General features: G+C 51.6%; 1 protein-coding gene across 1 annotated transcript; it reads left to right on the top strand.

Moving 5' to 3' along the window:
- The first annotated feature begins 5,705 nt into the window (after positions 1 to 5,705).
- Positions 5,706 to 17,145, top strand: SFT2D1 (SFT2 domain containing 1). Its single transcript, XM_087817744.1, has 8 exons — positions 5,706 to 5,786; positions 8,398 to 8,484; positions 8,997 to 9,079; positions 10,185 to 10,266; positions 12,191 to 12,226; positions 13,713 to 13,771; positions 15,257 to 15,286; positions 16,634 to 17,145. Exons 1-8 carry the CDS (start codon positions 5,724 to 5,726, stop codon positions 16,671 to 16,673), a joined length of 480 nt encoding a protein of 159 aa, XP_087673870.1. The 5' UTR covers positions 5,706 to 5,723; the 3' UTR covers positions 16,674 to 17,145.
- The last annotated feature ends 984 nt before the right edge of the window (positions 17,146 to 18,129 follow it).

Here is an 18,129-nt window from a genome sequence, read left to right as displayed (position 1 = left end):
TGGCCTCCCTCTGTCTTTGAAAGTGAGCGGCTCTCTGCACTCTGTCCACCCTGCTGGCCCACAGGCCTTCACGTGAGAACGGCGTCAGTTCTGGTGGCGGCAGCTGTGATGACAGCCTCCCCAGTCTTCCCCCCAGCGTGGCGCGGGCCATGGTCCTGGCAGCATAATCTCAAAGCTCGCTCCCACACTGCATGACCGTGAGGGACATCGCAGTGTGTCGTGAACCCCTTTCCTGCTTCAGTGGGTCGGAGGAGATTCTGTTTGCCATTAAGGGCTCTCAGACAGGGAGCAGGGCGTCTTAGTCTTATGTCCACAATTCCTGATGAGAAATCAATCGGTGGCTCTAGAAGTGCTTTTTACCGTTACCACAGTGCAGTGTCTTAGGGGAGGCCCCGGGAAGGGTTCGTCACTGCCCAGGGCTCTGCAAGCTCTCAAGTTAAATGCCCTGGAGTCGGGGTATAAACATGACTGCCTCCTGAACACCTGCAGAGATAAATGTCTCACGTGGACCCACGCAGCTCCTGCTGGCAGGACACGTGACTGCGTTTGACTTCAGTGCAGTCTGGGAGGGGAGTTGGAGCAGGAGTCGCTGCGGCACAGACCGGGGAAGGAAGGAATCTGTCAGTCTGTTTAGTTTTAGTAAACAATGACATATTTGGAGTTTGTAATAAAATACATGTCAACAAAATCCGTGCCGTCAGTGTATCTGCAGGGATAACTGCTCTTCCCAGTGTGAGCTGAGGTCTCTAAGTGACACAGCCACGGGGGTGCAGGGAGAGAGTGCAGCGTGGACTTCCGGGGAGCAAGTGGCACTTCAGGGGGAACCTGGAGCCGCACACCCTGGCCCTCCTCCCTCCTGCGGGCCTGGGCTCAGCACGGCCCCTCCCCCGCTGAGACTATTTTGTGGCAAAGTTGCGCCACCTTGTGGCCTCATTGGATTAAAAAACAGGCAGGTGAGGGGCAGCTGCCCTCCACGCTCACCTACTGTTTGTCGTTAGGAATATAAAAACTTTTCAAAACACACAGCCTCCTTAGTGAGCAACCACTTACTTATCTGCTAACAGGCACGAAAAGCTAGGGCAGGAGGCTCGGGTTTCCCAGGTTTCGTGTCCGGGCAGGGCAGGCAGGGCCGACGGGCCGAGAAAGTTCTTAGACTGTAGGCGGTTGTTTTTCTGTCTGAACCGACCCCTGCTCAGGCACGATTAACAAATGACCCTGACGCAAAATAAAAAGACACCAACCCTACCCTGTAGCTGACTCCCTCCTCCATCCACATTTCTGAGTGGGAGGTGAAGGTGGTGGGCAGGGGAGACGTCTCGTCAGGAAGGCAGCCTGGGGGCTGGTGCCCCGTCTCCCACCCAGGCCGGCCAGGAGGAGTAAGTCTCTGGTCACAAAGGGTTTTGTTAATTCGGGTGTCATTTGCTCAGCTCCTAACCAGCTGTAAGACTGCAAGAATGCCACTGAATGTCCCTGGACCTTTGGTTTGTTTAAATAAATAATTTTTAAAAATTAAAAAAGATAATTTCCAGTGAACTTTTGTGGTTATAACTCTTCTCATTCACTCATGCGAAAAATATTCCTGGTGCATGTACTGCGTTATATGACTCTGCTGGATCCAGGAACCCGTGGAGAGAGGAAAAACGGTGATAAAGACTCGGGGCCTAAATTCATGCAGCTGATCCTGGAGCGAGGGGATGCGCCACCTCTTCACAGAAGAGACGGTGTCAGGGCAGGAAGACCACATCACTGGTTACCAAGCAACAATTACACGTGCAAACTCTGCTACTAGAGAAACTGTACAGGGCTGAAGGACTCCCAGGGCACCCAGCTGAAATCCTTGTAGCGTTTGGGGAAACGGCCCCTACCAACGGCCACGCAGCAACCCCGGGTACAGCTGGGCACCCACCTGGACACTTAGTGAGCTCGCCAAGCAGGTGGGCTCCAGTTGCAGCGATTCCAGAGCGAGCGCTGACAGGCTGGTTAGAGACTGGGCGCGCACACTTGGGTTAGCCTGACTTGTTTACTGTTTGTCACAAGTCATCCATTTACGTTAAGAGAAATATGAAACTCACATATGTGCCTGGACTGAGCAGTTTTTCATTTAATCATTGAGGAAATTTTATCTGAATCAATTGTATTTACTGCACTTGCCTGGGATTTTTTTCAATTCTCACCCGAGGATATTTTTTCCTTACTTTTTGGGGGGAGGAGGGAGGGTGAGAGACAGAACCATCGATGTGAGAGAGGCACATCGGTTGGTTGCCTTCAGCACGTGCCCCAACCGGGACTGGGGATCTTGCCTGCAACCGAGGTATGTGCCCTTGGCTGGAGTTGAACCTGGGAACTTTCAGGCCTTGGGCCAACACTGTAACCACTGAGCCAAACTGGCTAGGGCTTGCCTGGGATTTTTATAAGTATGTGGATGTTTTGTACAATACATTCCCCTTGTGGTGATGGGGAAACTGATGAAGGCGCACTGGTCACTGGTGGATGCTCAGTGTATTTTTTGATGTTCACATGTCCATTGCCCTGGAGTAAAGACATTGTGCAGTTCTCTCGGCCCCTAGTGAGGGCACGTGTGCACCGAGACCACAGCGCCTGCCTCCTGGGTGTGGGCCTTCACAGCAGCACGATATTCTCCTTTTTTCTTTGATTAGACAGATTGCTTAACACCAAACTGCAATTCATTTTCCCATCCAGGGAGTAGACTTTCCGTTGATTTCTTAGACTCCTGTCTTCCAGCCAGTCCCATCTCAGGGCGGGGCAGGACTTTTCTCCATCATCTGCCAGCCTGGGCCTCCTGCCACACGGGACACATACCTGTTAATTAGTTGACACCAAGACTTATTTTCTCCCCTACAACTAACCCTAGTGGTCACATGGAGGCAGTTTATGTCTCAGCATCTTCAATCTGCTATAGTCATTATTGCATCATTCTAGAAGCACCTGCGTGAGGACGGGGCTCCCTCTCTGTCCTAGTTGGACACTCCCTCCCACAGCCTCGATGGTTGTCAGAGCAGTTCTCCTGTTTCTAGAGGTGACGTCAGGAACAGACACACTGAAAAGCCACAGACAAGAATCAGGGTCTCCTTGGAAAATGAGAGGCATAATTAGAACCAGCGCTGTGTTTTTCTAAAGGTTTGGCTCCTTTCATTCCAGTCATCCCCTCTAAGCAATCATCCCTAATTTCTTTTTTTCCATCCACACCTGACAACCAGTCCTTCCCACGGGCTTGCTTCCTTCCTTCCATCCTTTGCTGTGTGGGCTCAGGTAGCTATGGCGACGGACCTGCTAATAGGCAACTGACTTGCTCACTCACAGAGCATTCTGGGGCCGGTCCTTAAGGAAGAAAAGCTACTATGTTCCTTTTTGTATCAAGATTTGCCATCAGGTCCACAGAAGTGATTCAGGCAATCTGATGGGACAGTGAACGACCAGTGATTGAATATTACTGCATCTATCCCACACTCCTGGGTTCTGCCCTCCAAGGTACTTCCAACCACACAGGGGCTCAATTCAAGTGTCATTGTCACTTGAGAGTTTGACACTTTCCACATTTCCACCAAGACTATGAAATCTTAGTGACAGGAAGAGGAAATTTAAGAGGTTCTATATCACCTTTCAAAATGGTTACAATGTTGCCATTAGGGAAGGGTTCCCACATGCCTGCACGGGGTTCCTCTAAAACCCTCCAGGAACAGAGCCCCTTTCCTCAGCTGGTGTAGGGCGGTGGCTGGGCGTGAGGTCCCTTGGGGGCAGAGCTCCGGGCAGGGGATGGAGTGCTGGCCACATTTGGGGGCAGTTACCTGCAGAAAGGACCACAGCCCCAGCTCCCATGGGCCAGTCCCGGGCAGGCAGCCTCGGCCTCGCTGACTAGCTCCTCTCTCTCAACCTGTCTTTGGCTCAGCCTGCTTCCTGCAGCCAGGTGGACACAGACCATTTCACATGGTTCAACCTTGCGTCCTCGGAAAGCGAGGGTGTCAGTTATCGTCTTGCACACGGAAAACTGAAGTTACTATACTTCAAAAGGAAAATCCTTAAGGATATTTCTAGATGTACTTTTATTAACTAGAACCATTGAGGTTTATTATTTTGCAGCACATGTTTATCATGTTTTCTGACTTTTTCAGCTAAGGACACGATAAGACCTCACTCTTTGGTATAAATAGGCCAAATGTAATCATGTTCTGCCTGACAAATGTGAGCATTGGGCTTTTATCAGAGGAAGCGTGTGCTCTGCTTTTCTAGGGGGTCTTGTAATGAGGTTAATAAACTCTCCACTGAACTCAGGAGGGCAGCCGCTGCCCCAGCTTCTTCCTGGCGAGATGCTGCCACCTTTAATTGTCAGGTTTTAGGGAACAGAGTGGGTGATGTAATAGAACAGCAGGGCTTGTCACTACCACCCCAAGTTGCAAAGCGGAGCCTGTGGCTTGGTGACCTCGCCGTGGCGCGCGTGGAAAGCGCCAGGCTCTCTGGCATCCACACTGCACGGAGGGTAAGAGGGGAAAGGCCGCCCCAGCTTGCTCGGGCCGTTCACCCGGCGCTGGCCAGGGCGCAGCGGGCGCTGCTCCGGCGGCTGCAGTTTTATGCAAAACCAGGACCATGAGCCGGCTGCTGTCCCCCAGGCGGAGGGGTTCTCGCTCAAGCTCCGGGTCGCAGGGGAGCCGCGTGAGCACCCCACGGTGTGAGTGAGGGGCCCCGCTGCTCCCGAGGCGAGGGGCCGCGTCTCCTCTCGTGGGCCTCTGGAGAGCAGGTGTGCGGTGCCGTGGGGCCAGGCTGTGCGGGGCGGGAGAGCGCGGGCCTGCTGCCCCGGCTCCTTCCTGGCGAGATGCTGCCCGCGCGGCCCATCTGTCGGCGCCGTCTCCCCGCCCCCCCCCACCCCCGGCGGTTCTCCTCAAGGCGGCCGGGGCGAGGGTCTGAGCGCAGCACGAGGACCTGACCACGTGGGTGAGCACAGCGCGAGGGCCTGAGCATGTGGGTCTGAGTGCAGCACGTGGGTGTGCATGAAGCACGTGGGCCTGAGCACGTGGGTCTGAGTGCAGCACGTGGGTCAGTGCAGCACTTGGGTGTGCATAGCACGTGGACCTGAGCACGTGGGTGTGCATGAAGCACGTGGGCCTGAGCACGTGGGTGTGAATGCAGCACGTGGGCCTGAGCACGCGGGCCTGAGCACGTGGGTGTGCATGAAGCACGTGGGCCTGAGCACGTGGGCCTGAATGCAGCACGAGGGCCTGAGCACGTGGGTGTGAATGCAGCACGAGGGCCTGAGCACGTGGGCCCGAGCGCAGCACATGGGTCTGAGCACCCCGCGGCCTGAGCACTGCGTTCGTGGGTCGGTTTCATCCACCCAGCAGCGGCCCTGCGTCTGCTGCGTCGGGACTTCAGGCGATGAGAGGCAGCGACTGTGGACACGCGAGCGCGGTGACTCGCTGCTGCTCTGCGACCCCTCGAGGCCAGTCCACCCAGCGGGCGGGCGGGGAAGCAGCGCGGCCCCGGCTCAGATTCCCACGAACCACCGCGGGAGGGCTCAGAACCCTCCGGCCGAGGAACCCCGGCGCGCATGCGCGCGCTGCCACGGCGGCGGCCGCACGGGCAGCGCTGACGCGCCGGAAGCGGGGCACCCGGATTTCCGGTCGGCCTGGGGACTTCCGGGTTCCGGGTTCTTCCGCGGGCACGGGAGGCCGGGGAGCGAGTGCGGGCCGCTGCGGCCCGGGAGCGGGGCCATGGAGAAGCTGCGGCGGGTCCTGAGCGGCGACGAGGACGAGGAGCAGGGCCTGACCGCGCAGGTGGGAGCCCGTCCGGGCCGCGGCGGCGGCGGGCCGAGCGGGGAAGGTGGGCGGGGCTGCTCTGCCCGCGCCGGGGTGCGGGGGTTCGGCCAGCTCCGGGAGGAGGGGGCGCCCCAGTTTCCGCGGAGTCTGAGCCCGAGCCCGTTTGCTGCCCGTCCTCCCTGCCGGCCAGCCCGCCCCCCCGCTGCACCCCGCTGCGCCGCGGGGGGGGCTCGGTCCTGGGAGCTGCGGAGCCCGGACCCTGAGGCCGCCGCCCCCGCTTGCCCGGGAGGTGAATGGGGGGCGGCGTCCTTTGGAGGCTGGGAGCGAAGCGAAGCCGCGTGAAGCGCCGCGAGGGGTAACGAGCCCGCGCCGGCTTTCCCACGGGGTCTAGGGAGGCGGCTTCCTCCGCGGAGTTAAAAACGGGAGTGAAACTGCGTCCTGCGAGCTCTGCCGGGCGCGCCGCGGGCCGGCCTGCCCGCCAGGGACGGGCGCTCGGAACCGGGTAGGGTTGGGGCCTCGCTCGCCCCTCCGCCCGCCCTCCCTTCCGTGTGCTTGGGCAGGACCCCGGACTAGCCGGAGGGGTCAGAGCCCGAGGCGAACCAGTTTGCAAATCATGAGGGTAACGCAGGAACCCCTAAAGGCAGGGTGTCCCCCCGAAATGTATGCACACTTCGCCCTCGAAGGGGGCCTACCACGCGACTAGTGACGTGCCAGGGGAGGAAAGGTCGGGGGGTCCCAGCCTCACGACCAACCATGTGCTGGGGGAGAGGTGACCCTGGGGTCCTTGGGGTCCCGTTTCTGCCCGTTGCTAGGCACGGGGGTGGGGGTGCTTTCTGCCCTGGTGACCTCTGCGCTCTGCACCTATCCTCCTCTGCTCCCGTCTGTCTGTCTGTCTGTCTACTGCCTACTTACTGTATCAGTTACATTTTAAAGATCATCCCGTGGAAGACGGGACACGGGGAAACACCTCCTGTTAGAAAAACAAGTACAATGTATCTGAGAGAAAATAAACTGGCCATTGCGAGCCAAGCACTGAACTTGCTAACAGTGGAGCGATTTAAACTTGTAAGAAAGTGAAACGGGCGCTTTTTCTTCTCGTGCCCGCTCCGGTCATGCGGACTCACCACGCAGAAGTCAGCCTGTCTCGGGGTACGGTTCCCGTTTTCCAGGCGCGACTGGGTCATTTCCTACGTCGTGTGCAGTCTTCAGGGTTCATTTTGTTCTGTGTGGTTAAAATATGCTTGATGGGTGTTCTTCCTAGTGGAAGGAGTGAAATTCAGATGTTTTTACAGGCAAGCTCGTTCTTTGTTTAAAATCCAGCGAACAGATGACGCTGCTAGAAACAATGTCTGAATTAAACGAAAAATTTTAAGAGATTTAAAGTGTGTTAAAAAGTGATGTGTTACTTTGACAGAATCTTTATTTAGTTATTTTTATCTACTTTTCATGCTACATAAGGATTCACAGATTAATCGACTCAGGTAAGGATGTAGCCAAAGGTATTTTGAGCTTTTGCGTGTAAACCTTTGTTTTTACTTCATTATTCTGGAAAATACACTCTTATTGTATGTTTCTAGTTTCTTGGAGCAGCTGTTCTTGATACTTTTCTGCTTACTGGGAAAATAAGTTTTAATGGTGTACTTAGCATTGCTGCATGCTGCACTGTCCTGCTGTGTAAAGTATGCAGAGTACTGCTTTTTCCCACACGGTGGTTAGAATTTGCATGACATACGGAATGTCATTGTTCTAGGATAAATGGTGGTTTGACAGATGTGTTTGTAATGCTGGTTGGGCAGATACCAAGGCTTTCATGAGCTGGTTTGGGAAGAACTCCTTACAGGGAAAGTTGTCAGTGTGTCTAATGGTAGGCACTACAGGTTGCCACCCAGGCCCCCATCATCAGGGGGTGTATCCCCCAGTGGCTGTACCCCTCTGCTCACCCTGGAGCTCCTGCAGCCACCCCCACTCCGCCCCCAGCCTCCAGACAATAAGCAACTGGCATGAGGTAGGCTCCAGAAGGCTGGCCCTGCTCAAGGCAGCACTGACCCTGAGCAGCTGGCACTGCAGCCCTGCCCTGAACTCAGCTGAAGCCTCGTCCTTGCCCAGTTCCTTCCTCTGCCCTCTCCAGCTCCCCCCACTTCGCCTGGGTTTCTCTGCTTTGCGCATAGGACACTTAAATCTAAGCAACCTAGACAGCCGCTGAGAGGTGTGGTGAGCCGCTGTACCACGACCCAGCCTCACCTGTCAACAGTTTGCCCATCTTGTTGAATCTTTGCTTCTTTTATTTACCCTGTGTTTTATAATACGTGTTATGCATCATGTCATTTCATCCATATCAGAGTGTATGTACTGCCCCAGCAGATAAGTGCTCTTTAAACATGAGCACAGCCCTGCTACCACACCTACCGAAGGTGACAGTGGTTCCTCAGGACCATCTGGTCCCAGACCATGTTCATACTTCTCTTAACAGTCATGGGGTCTTAATGTTGTTAAACGGCATTACAATATGCAGAATAACACAGAGACCCATCCACACTGTGGGTTAAAATGCAACCTGCCTTAACTTAGCATAAAGAGCCGATTGGTGTGTGGTGACTTAAGCACATGTTCTGATCCCCCGCCTCCTAAGGTCCTGGACGCCTCATCCCTGAGCTTCAACACCAGGCTGAAGTGGTTCGCCATCTGCTTTGTGAGCGGCATCTGCTTCTCCATCCTCGTGAGTGAAGATGGGATTGTGTGGTCATTTCTGCTCTGTGCCCCATGTGCCAACAAGCAGTCGCCCTATCTGGACTGCTCTCAGACTGCTTGATGGGGCCTAGTCAGTCACTGGAATAAAGGAGCAGAGACCAATACAAAGATGTAGAAATTAATATTTGGGGGGCCATGGTTTGTTAAAATAATGTCATTTAAGAAGAATCAAAAGAGCCACAGAGTCAGTCATTTAGATGTTAGTTACCTTTTTTAACTTGCCATTGGAAAGGAATGTTTAAGTAGGGAGATTCACGTATAGGACATTGTGTTGTGGCTCATTTATACGCAGATAGACACAAGATACAAATTAGTAAATAACATTGAAAATTAACATTTTAAAATGATACCATCAGAGACTATGGAGCACATCTATACTGAGAACTTACACTGTTGCACATTTGTATTACACTGTTGTGGTGCATTTCATTTGATGCCTTTGCCATGGTAAACTGAAGTAACTCTGGTGTCTTGACTCAGGGGACTGGACTGCTGTGGCTCCCAGGGGGCATAAAGCTTTTCGCAGTGTTTTACACCTTTGGAAATATTGCCGCCTTAGCCAGGTATGTGCCCGCGTCAGCTTCCCAAAATGTTTCATTTGCTATCGCCTCAAAATTTTCCTTCCTGATGAACATTTTCCTGATAGGACATGTTTCTGTAGCTCTGATGTAGGGTGGACTCAGTCACAAAATCCACATTCGTTGGGTAACTATGTGTTGACTGCTGTCGTGTGTGCCAGCTGCTATCATAGTGTTCAAGGTAGGAGTAGCTAGCATGTGGGCACTCGCTGTGTGCCAGAGTTGCTTCTACCCCCAGTTTATGAGGTGGGCACTGTTACCACCCCCGTCCAGCATTTGGGGATGTGCCTAGTGAGGGGATGAGGCAGTCTTCCCCCGACAGTTCTGCGGAGCCCCAAGTCCCTGCTCTCAGGAAGCCTGCATCCCACTCTCAGTGAGGGAGCTGGTCAGGTGACCTGCAGCCCAGCGGGAAGGTATGGACATGTGCTGTGCAGGAAGTCAGGGTGGTGATACAGAGGCATGGTGGTTGGCCTTGGGGACCCCTCTTTGAGGCTTCCTGGGTGCATCTTTGTACTGACATATGCTGGTGCAATTATCAGATTTAAGAGCTCTGCGTTTCTGTGCGCTTACCTCTATGAGGTGACTGTCTGTGTCTCCAGGAGTTTTCTGGATCAGGGTATTGTCCAGTAAATGTGCATGAGCCAAGGCCAGGCTCAGCCCGCTCTCCTGGGCTCATTCCTGTGACTGTCCAGACTGGTCTGAAGGAAGCTGACTAGCACGGCTCTGGAGGAGCTGTTAGAGGCTCTTCCCTGACGGTCACTGGTGTCCTTTTTTCATTGTTCTGCTGTGGACTGTGCCCGCAGATGAGGAGGTGGTGGTGACACTGGCACACAGTGAAAACAGCCTCGCCAGTTTGAGGTGGCTTTGGCTCCCGTGCTCACGTGGAGCTGTAAGTAGCAGTGTGGGTCACTGTGAAAAGGCATTCATGTCTGATAGAAGACTCAAGGTTCCTCTTAACATTAAGGAAAAATAAGCCAGGTTTAGTGAGAGATTGTTACTGAGTCAACTCTCAGGATGTCTTCTCTTGAGAGCGTTTGTGTAACCAGGGGTCAGTCGGCTGCCTCTCAGCTCTTCTGTTTGTCTCGAACAGCACATGCTTTTTGATGGGACCCTTCAAGCAACTCAAGAAAATGTTTGAAACCACAAGATTGCTCGCGACAGTTATTATGATTGTAAGTAAACATGAAAACATAAAAACTATTGAAGTATTTGTTGTGTTATTTTACAAGCAAGTGCCCATTTTCCTGCGAGTACTTGTCGCGTTTCTCTTGTTGTGCTTGACAATGGTGTCCTTAGGGCTGAGACTGAAGAGTTTGGGTGATGCAGCGTCCCCTACACGATCGCCTGGGTACATCCCACTTCCCATGCACCTGTCTAACGCTAGCGCTGTGCAGTTAAAGTGAAAATCCAAGCTCGCTGTGTTTTATGGTCCAGCTCTGGGAGCGTGTCTTATGGGCTGCTGTGTGTGCTCTTTGGAGGACAGGGCTGGAGGACAGGTCACTTCTGGGTCCATTTGAGTCTTCTCAGGGAGGGTTGGCATTGGTTTCAGTGGCCTATCCCCTGGCTTTGTCCCTCCCGGTTGGCTAGTTGACAAACTTCCAACAGCAGGGCTTTACTTGCAGTTCCTGTCCCTGTGCCAGCCCTTGCGGGTGGGCCCTGTCTGTGGCTGTTGGGTCGTCCCTCTTTCATTCAAGGTTCTCTGTCCTGCATTTGGGGGTCTTCACAGATGGCCGTTTGGGGTGTGATGTGCCGAGGGGACCTGAGCCCCTCTCCGCGGAGCCTCTGGTGCTCATGTGCCTGTTTGGTGTCTCTCCCAGAGTTCTTTCCCCTGAAAGCACGTTTCTGACTTGAAATGTTAGCGTAGCTAGTTTATCCTTTTAACTATTAATTTGCTTTTCAAACACAGCTAATCTTGCAGTTTCACAGGTTTGGAAACATTTTCAGCTGTGACGTGTGCCTTCTCCTTGCTTTTTATTTGTAGCCTTTTTATTTGTGTCCTTATTGAGCTTCATCATATTCTGACTTTCTCAACAGTTTTGAGTTTCCTATACTAGCTTGTATAGCAGCGTACGTATTAATGTTTAACTTACCCAGGTCACTGAGAAGTTACCTTACGCTGTTGGGCTGTGGCAGGTTGGTATTTCACTAAGATTTACGTAGGTTATTTTGTTTGGGACACCCTGAGACCGGTCTCAGTGATGTTCTCTAATGAGCACAAGGTCGGGAGGTGTTCAGACACTTAGAAACATAAAGTGTCTCCCCAGCGAGACCATTAGTTATTCACTGGTCTCATGTTAGTGATGACTTGTCAGAACATTCCTACTCGAACGCTTGGCAGGGTCTCATTTGCTGCTGACATAGGCTTGTGCCCAATAGCGAAGGTAAAGGAATACGGACACTTAGCGCCTTCTAAGTGCCAGCCACCCCCCCTCCCCGAGCGCATTACAGACATGCTCTGATGTGTTTCTCACGTGCCCCTGTAGAGCTGGTGGGTAGCTGCTGCCCTTTCAAAGGGAAGACGGCTGAGGTCTAGACAAGTAACTGTCTTAACCCAGAACACTCGGCTAGTGGGCGTCAGACTGGGATGTCGCCTATTTCTCTGTCTCCAGAGTCCTGCCTGTCTCTGTTGCTGTCACCTGCCCCCCCCTTGCAACTCCCTGCCTCCTGAGGGCACAGACATGTGGAGTGGTAACGCTGTCTCTGTGTGAACGGCATCGCAGGAGGCTCCTCATGGCATGAACTGGGTAAAGCAATCAACTGTGTCTCAGCGGCACTAAGTGCCATGTTGGTAGTGTGGTGACTGAGCATGGACGTGGTCATTCCTAAGAACAGCTTTTGTCACTAAATCACTCTTTAACATTCTTTCTGTTGACTTACTCAGCATATTATTTTCTAGGTGCTTCCATTTGCCAGGGAGCATTGCGGTCGTAGACTCTAAAGTAGAATAGCCCCTGGAGTGTGTGCATAGAGTGGGAGTCGGCTGTCTCACTGGCTTGTTCTGAGTATGTTATCCGTGCAGATGAAGGCAGGGAGTGGATGCATTCTTACTAAGCTTTGAGAGGATGCGGACTCACAGTTCTTTCTTTCCTCCCCCAGTTGTGTTTCGTGCTTACCCTGTGTGCTGCTCTCTGGGTAAGTACATTGGCCACGCCTGCTTCTCACTAACTGGGCTACCTCAAAGGAGCTCAAAGTCTGGCTTCTTAAAACCCACCAAAGACCGGCCGGGTGTGGCTCAGCGGTTGAGCATCGGCCTGGGATCCAGGCGATTGGGGTTCAATTCCCGGTCAGGGCACATGCCCAGGTTGTGGGCTCGATCAATGACTCTCTCATCATTGATGTTTCTCTCTCCCTCTCTCTCTCTCCCCCTCTCCTTTCCTCTCTCTGAAATCAATGAAGATATACTTAAAAAAAAGCACAACAAAAAACCCCCCAAAGATGTGTCCCTAAGGTAATGTGTGGTGACACCCAGTGGGTGGCTAGACTTGCCTTCGATTCCGCACCTGAAATGAGCAGAGGCGAGCTTGTCCTTCCTTGTAGCTCAGGCTCCTCCGTCAGCCCTGAGCTGGGAGAGGCCTCTGTCTGCTCGGCTAGGGCGGAGGTAGCCGCTGACGAAGGCACGTTATGGGCACAGACTGTCGAAGCCACTACACAGGAAGGGCCAGAAATCAAACCAAAACAAATGAGCAAAAACTTCCATTAGTCCCGTACCACCCGGGCGAGGCGAACAGCTTCATTATCCCTACGGAGCTCACTGTTACAGTTCAGCTCAGGTACCTGGCTCCTGGCCCTTCATGTGGACTGATGGTTTCCGGCCTGCTCCCCAGAAGGCTTTGAGGTGGCTCTTGAGCCATCGACAAAACGCCTCCGTTTAAAGGAGGGGTAGTGTGTCATGTCTTAGAAATGCTGTAGCAAAAGCGGTTCTGATTTTCCTTTTAATTTTGACGCTGTCAGGACTGAACTTTAGTTCTGTGGGAATTTACTTACAACACATTCCCATTGATAAGTGAAAGGAATATTCTTAACAATTTTTGCGTATCCCTGTGGAAAATTGGTTTCTGATTTTGGAATGGGCTAGCAGCCTGTTTGTTTATAATCAGTAGGTTAAATAAATAAATGAAGATTAAGAATGGACAAGGGATTCTAAAAATGGGTCATTTAAAAACAGTCGTGGAAACTGTTTATTATACATTACTCCAGAAGATCACAATGAAATACAGTTTTCCTTCAAAAAATAACTCACGGAAAGGAGCAAGTGAGACCAAGTAAAGTCTGTAATTCTACGTAGGATGTAAGTCTAGTAACTCCGTGGGGTTTTAAGTGTTGATTTAGGAACGTTAACATTTGCTTTAAGGACCTCACATTGCAGAGTTTTGGCATGTTCAGTTCACTGATTTAATGCCATGTATTTAGCAGTATCTAAGTTAATGGACACAGAATTTTATAAAGGAAATATACTCTATGGATAGTTAAGTTTCACATCTATTGAGTCTTAAATTTGTCATACTAAGATTTAATAAAATGGACCTATCGTCTTACATTTTTGAAGGGGAGAGTTAAACGTGGTTGTGAAAATGGTTTGAAAAATCCTTTCCTCATTATGTCTGTCTCTTGCTGTCAGTGGCACAAGAAGGGGCTGGCCTTACTATTCTGCATATTGCAGTTCCTGTCGATGACCTGGTAAGTCCTGCCCTCACAGGAAGTTACCATCCCTGAGCTGTGATGCGCACCTTATTCTGAGCCTGTGAGCCTAGGAAAGTTGTTGGGGTTTCATCTGGTGGCTGAGCATGAGCCCAGGAGGGGGCCGGCCTCCCGAGGGGTCAGATGAGTGGAGTCTGCAGTGTGTCCCATGGGACGTAGGTCGGCCTCGGGTGGCTGCAGTCAGGCAGGGAGACTTGGGGGGGGGGGGGGCCACTGGCATAGTTACACCAGGATGACTCACTGGTCTTCTGATATGTGAGCGAAAATGATAAGAAACGGAGATGACACCACATGAATCCACAGGGGCGAGGCCGTGTCACGGCTGAGCCTGGGGGAGTGGGGGTCTGCAGCTCGCTGGGCAGGTGTGTTGCAGTTCGTGCTGCTGCTGACTCCGTGGGGATCCGCAGCGATGAGCACTGAAGGTTCTGCTCTGCCTCTGCCCCTCCCAGTGTCAGTCACCCCTCCTTCCCCCTCATGCTTTGCCTTTCGTGAGCACATCCTGGCCGCCCCCAGCCCAGCTGCAGGGAAGGCCCTTCGCGTGCGATGGACTCGATGTGCCCTCCTTGCACGCTTCCCTGGGAGACTGGGAAGGCTTCCCACACGTTAGAGATTAGAGTGTTTTTCCTTTACCTTTAGAGCTTTTTGTTTTTTCCTTCCAGGAGTCAGGAACCCTCTCCCTGGTTTTGCTCTTTTCGGTCTCCTGTTTGATGGTACCCAGTCTGGGATCATCTTTTTTGGGCCTGTTTCTACCTTTCCACCAATACATGTACCGTCAACGAATGTTAAATGCCCTTATTGCCTGTTACAAAGGGACCCTGTGGAGAGGTTTCACTCTTGGTGAAATGTGAAAATTTTTAACTTGAATCCCTCAGTCGTTTCTGTAATATGTTGCTTTTTATTTCATTATCTATAATTAATGATTTGCCCCTAAGGGAGAATATGTTTATTCTCAATTGTTTGATAGTTTCTATTTAGAAAATAACTTTAGCCTGGCCAGTGTGGCTCAGTAATTGAGCATTTACCTATGATCCAGGAGATCAAGGTTCGATTCCCGGTCAGGGCATGTGCCTGGGTTGCAGGCTCCTCAGTCCCTAATGGGAGGCATGCAGGAGGCAGCCGATCAATGACTCTCATCATTGATGGTTCTCTCTCCCCCTCTTTATGAAATCAGTAAAAATATGTTTTTAAAAAGTAACTTTAAGGGGGTAGCCTTTTTATTGTAATAAGCTCAGACGTTAGCAGGCGTCAAAGTTCCTTAGAGAGCTTTGAAAACATGGAGTTTCACACTCAGGAGATGGGTGGTGTGGCCTAGTGATCTGCATTTCTAACTGGTCCTGGGCGGTGCTGTTGTGCTGGTTGGGCAGGTGTGGAGAATAACCTTGCTGTAATGTGCTGCTTTACTTTGTGGTGTTGGAACACGGCGTTGTCTAGGTTACGTTTCAACAGCTGGCCTTTCTCTTGCAGGTACAGCCTGTCCTACATCCCGTATGCGAGGTGAGCTTGTTTGAATCCCATCGGTTTCTGGTCCTCTGAGTAGCTTCACAAAAATACATCAGTTTTAGTAATTTTCACATTAAATTGTTACTTATGAGGCTGACTTTCCCCCTAAAGGAAATGATGAAAGTGTAAGTGAGGTGAGTAGGAGGAGCCTGTGTGTAAGGGCACTCAGCGCGTGTAGTGGGCAGGCTGGGACTTAACTTCTGCCTCAACCAGAACCTTTGCAGCCGTGGAACCTGGACACGGGATTCTGGATCCTTCCATGACTGCAAATGTTCAGTAAATAGGATGTGGAGACACCAGCAAAACAAATTCTACTTAAAAAAAGGAAGTTAGTGGAAAAGGGAGGTCTAACACATGGGTGCTGTTTTGAGCCAGTAGAAACATTTATTCTTTGTCAAGACCATTTATGCTTTTTCAGAGAAATGCACTTAATGTGGTCGTGGGGGGGAAGCAAGACTGATTGTAGCCTTAAATCTGAGTCAGAAACATTGTTGACACACAGCTTTGCTTCTTTGTAAAATCTGGAAACACAGGTTGTGCATGAGAAACAGCAGTTGTGTTCCTAATAAGAACAGTGAAGGAAACGGGTAGAAATTCTATTTCTATTGAATTCCAAGGGGATAATTCTTTTGAATAAACTCAAGGAAGAAAAGCCAGCTGTGGTTGAGTCCAGTGTGCAAGCTGCGGAGCAAGAGCACTGGAGTGACTTCCTTGCTTGGCCCTTTGCAGGAGGTCCCTGCCCTTTCTCAGCGAGGGGCGAGGTCGCCTAGACAGGTGCCACTCCCCGCAACGCGAGCTCACAGCCATGGCAAGGCTTCCAGAAAGGGGCCCACCCTCCCCCCAGAGTGCGGATCCTGCAGAGAGAGCAAGGTGCAGGTCGGCCCACAGGGCTCCAGCTCGGGTGCCTGCTTCTGACAGGCTTCATAAAAACAATAGGTTCCAGTAAACACAAGTATTAGTAATACTGCAGACAGAGAAAGTACTAAAGGCAAATGGATTTTATCACATGAATTTTTAAAATTCTGAGCATGCAGTTACAGTTTGTTTTTTTAAAATCCAGCCTTTTTTTTTTTAAATGAGTCCTTTTGTTTGGTTATCTTTGGTATTTAAATCTGTTTCTTTATAGTAAGATTAGTGGATGTGCTGGTAAAGGTTCCTAAAGTAAGTGTCACTTCAGAAATTAACCAGTGCGTCCAACTGCGCTCTTGATTCCAGGATGCTCAGCACAGTGAGGTGTCCGGTCCCCGAGTTCTAACGCAGATGGTCGTGCACTTGTCTGTTGGCAGAAATGTTCTCTGACAGTGGGCAGGTGGTTACGTTGTTTTCTCCTTTCCCCACCAGGGATGCCGTCCTGAAATGCTGTTCCTCCCTCCTGGGCTAAACCCCAGCAACTTCACAAAGGGGCTTGAAGTTGCTGCTGTTCTGGGTGGAACATGTTTTCCTGATACGTGGCCACTCCCTGCCCACTGCAGTGCCAGTCGGGACGCCTGTGCCCTAGTGAAGTCGCAAGCTCGATACACTGCAGGATGCTTGTAACGCTAGATTCTGTGTCATTAATACTCTTCCAGACACAGGGAGAGCTTAATCATCGCCCATTGTGAATGACTTTTAGCCAGTCTTTTAATCTTTTCTAAACAGCATTTGAGATGTGAATATTTAAGGATAAATCTGTGCTGTGCCATATAGTCAACTTTTTTGGTTCTTCTAAAATATCTAGACTTTAAAAATACTTTTTAAAAAAATACTTTAAATGTGAAAATTTTTACTTTAAACTAAAAATTGTTTATTATATGTAATAAAAATAATATATAAATCTTTACACTTTTGAAATAAACCCGTTCTTGGAAAAATAACCTTTTCTGGATCAAATTTACAATCTTTTAAGTGAGCGGCACTTTGGTGCAGTTCGGTAGAACTTGGTGTGGACTCTGGTTTCTCTGTGGAGCAGGTGTGAGCCACAGTCTCGCTGATGCTCACGGCACAGGTGTGTAGAAGATGGTAGGACTGTGCCCCAAGTGCATTTGCAGGTGTGTTGTCCAGGGTGTGCCCTGAGCACAGCAAGGGGGAAGACCAGGAGGAGGGTCTGGGTGCAGGGTGGAGGGAGCTGACAGCCAGGTCTGGGCAGGTGAGGTGACCAGCCACCAGCAACCCAGGGCTGGGGGACTGAGGCAAAGAAGAGCCTGCTTGAGGTGGAGCCGAGGTGGAGAAGCAGACAGCATGGTGGGGTTTTCACCAAAGGAGACCCTGAAAGGGACACGCAGGTCCGGCCCCACCTGGGGAACGGGCACAGTGCTGCCTCGGTGCAGAAGGAACTCGCTCCCGCAGGCCTGACCGTAGCCTTGGGGGTGGGCCTGTGCTCCGTGGAAGGCAGAACGGCCGAGCCGGCCCACTGCATCCGCAGGCTCCACGCCTGTGGATTCAACCGGCTGCGGATCCCAAATTCTTGGGACAAGAAAGGCTTCGCAGGTGCCCTGTCTGGTGTGGCTCAGGTGATTGGAACGTCCTGTGCATCAAAAGGTGGTGGCTGGGTCCCAGTCGGGGTGCACTTGGGAGGCAACCGATTGGTGTTTCTCTCTCACGTCAATGTCTCTCCCTCTCTCTAAAAAGGCATCTTCAGGTGAGGATTTTAAAAAAAAGGCTTTGGCTGACCTTTGACATCCCTCAGGCCAGGTCTCCAGTGACCAGTCTGGGGAGAGTGCATGGCAGTGGTGAACCTCACTTTCTCTTGGAAGAAATGCCCAGTTTCTGCTAGTTTCTGCTTAACCCGTCCCCAGCCTACAGACCTCAGTGTGGGGGCTCTGGAACCCCACTGCTGGGTCGCAGCTCCTCCCCACCCG

The sequence above is a fragment of the Miniopterus natalensis genome, chromosome 5 (assembly GCF_054644295.1).
Source record: "Miniopterus natalensis isolate mMinNat1 chromosome 5, mMinNat1.hap1, whole genome shotgun sequence".
Classification (NCBI taxonomy): domain Eukaryota; kingdom Metazoa; phylum Chordata; class Mammalia; order Chiroptera; family Miniopteridae; genus Miniopterus; species Miniopterus natalensis.
The sequence above is the reverse complement of the archived record's forward strand: the minus strand, read 5'-3'. Positions and strand labels throughout refer to the sequence as shown.

Bases quoted from the DNA above. Each gene is read 5' to 3' on its own strand.
- SFT2D1 (XM_087817744.1), top strand. From the start codon at position 5,724: ATGGAGAAGCTGCGGCGGGTCCTGAGCGGCGACGAGGACGAGGAGCAG. The intron at 5,787-8,397 runs GTGGGAGCCCGT...CCGCCTCCTAAG, and splicing joins AGCAGGGCCTGACCGCGCAG to GTCCTGGACGCCTCATCCCT. The intron at 12,227-13,712 runs GTAAGTACATTG...TCTTGCTGTCAG, and splicing joins CCCTGTGTGCTGCTCTCTGG to TGGCACAAGAAGGGGCTGGC.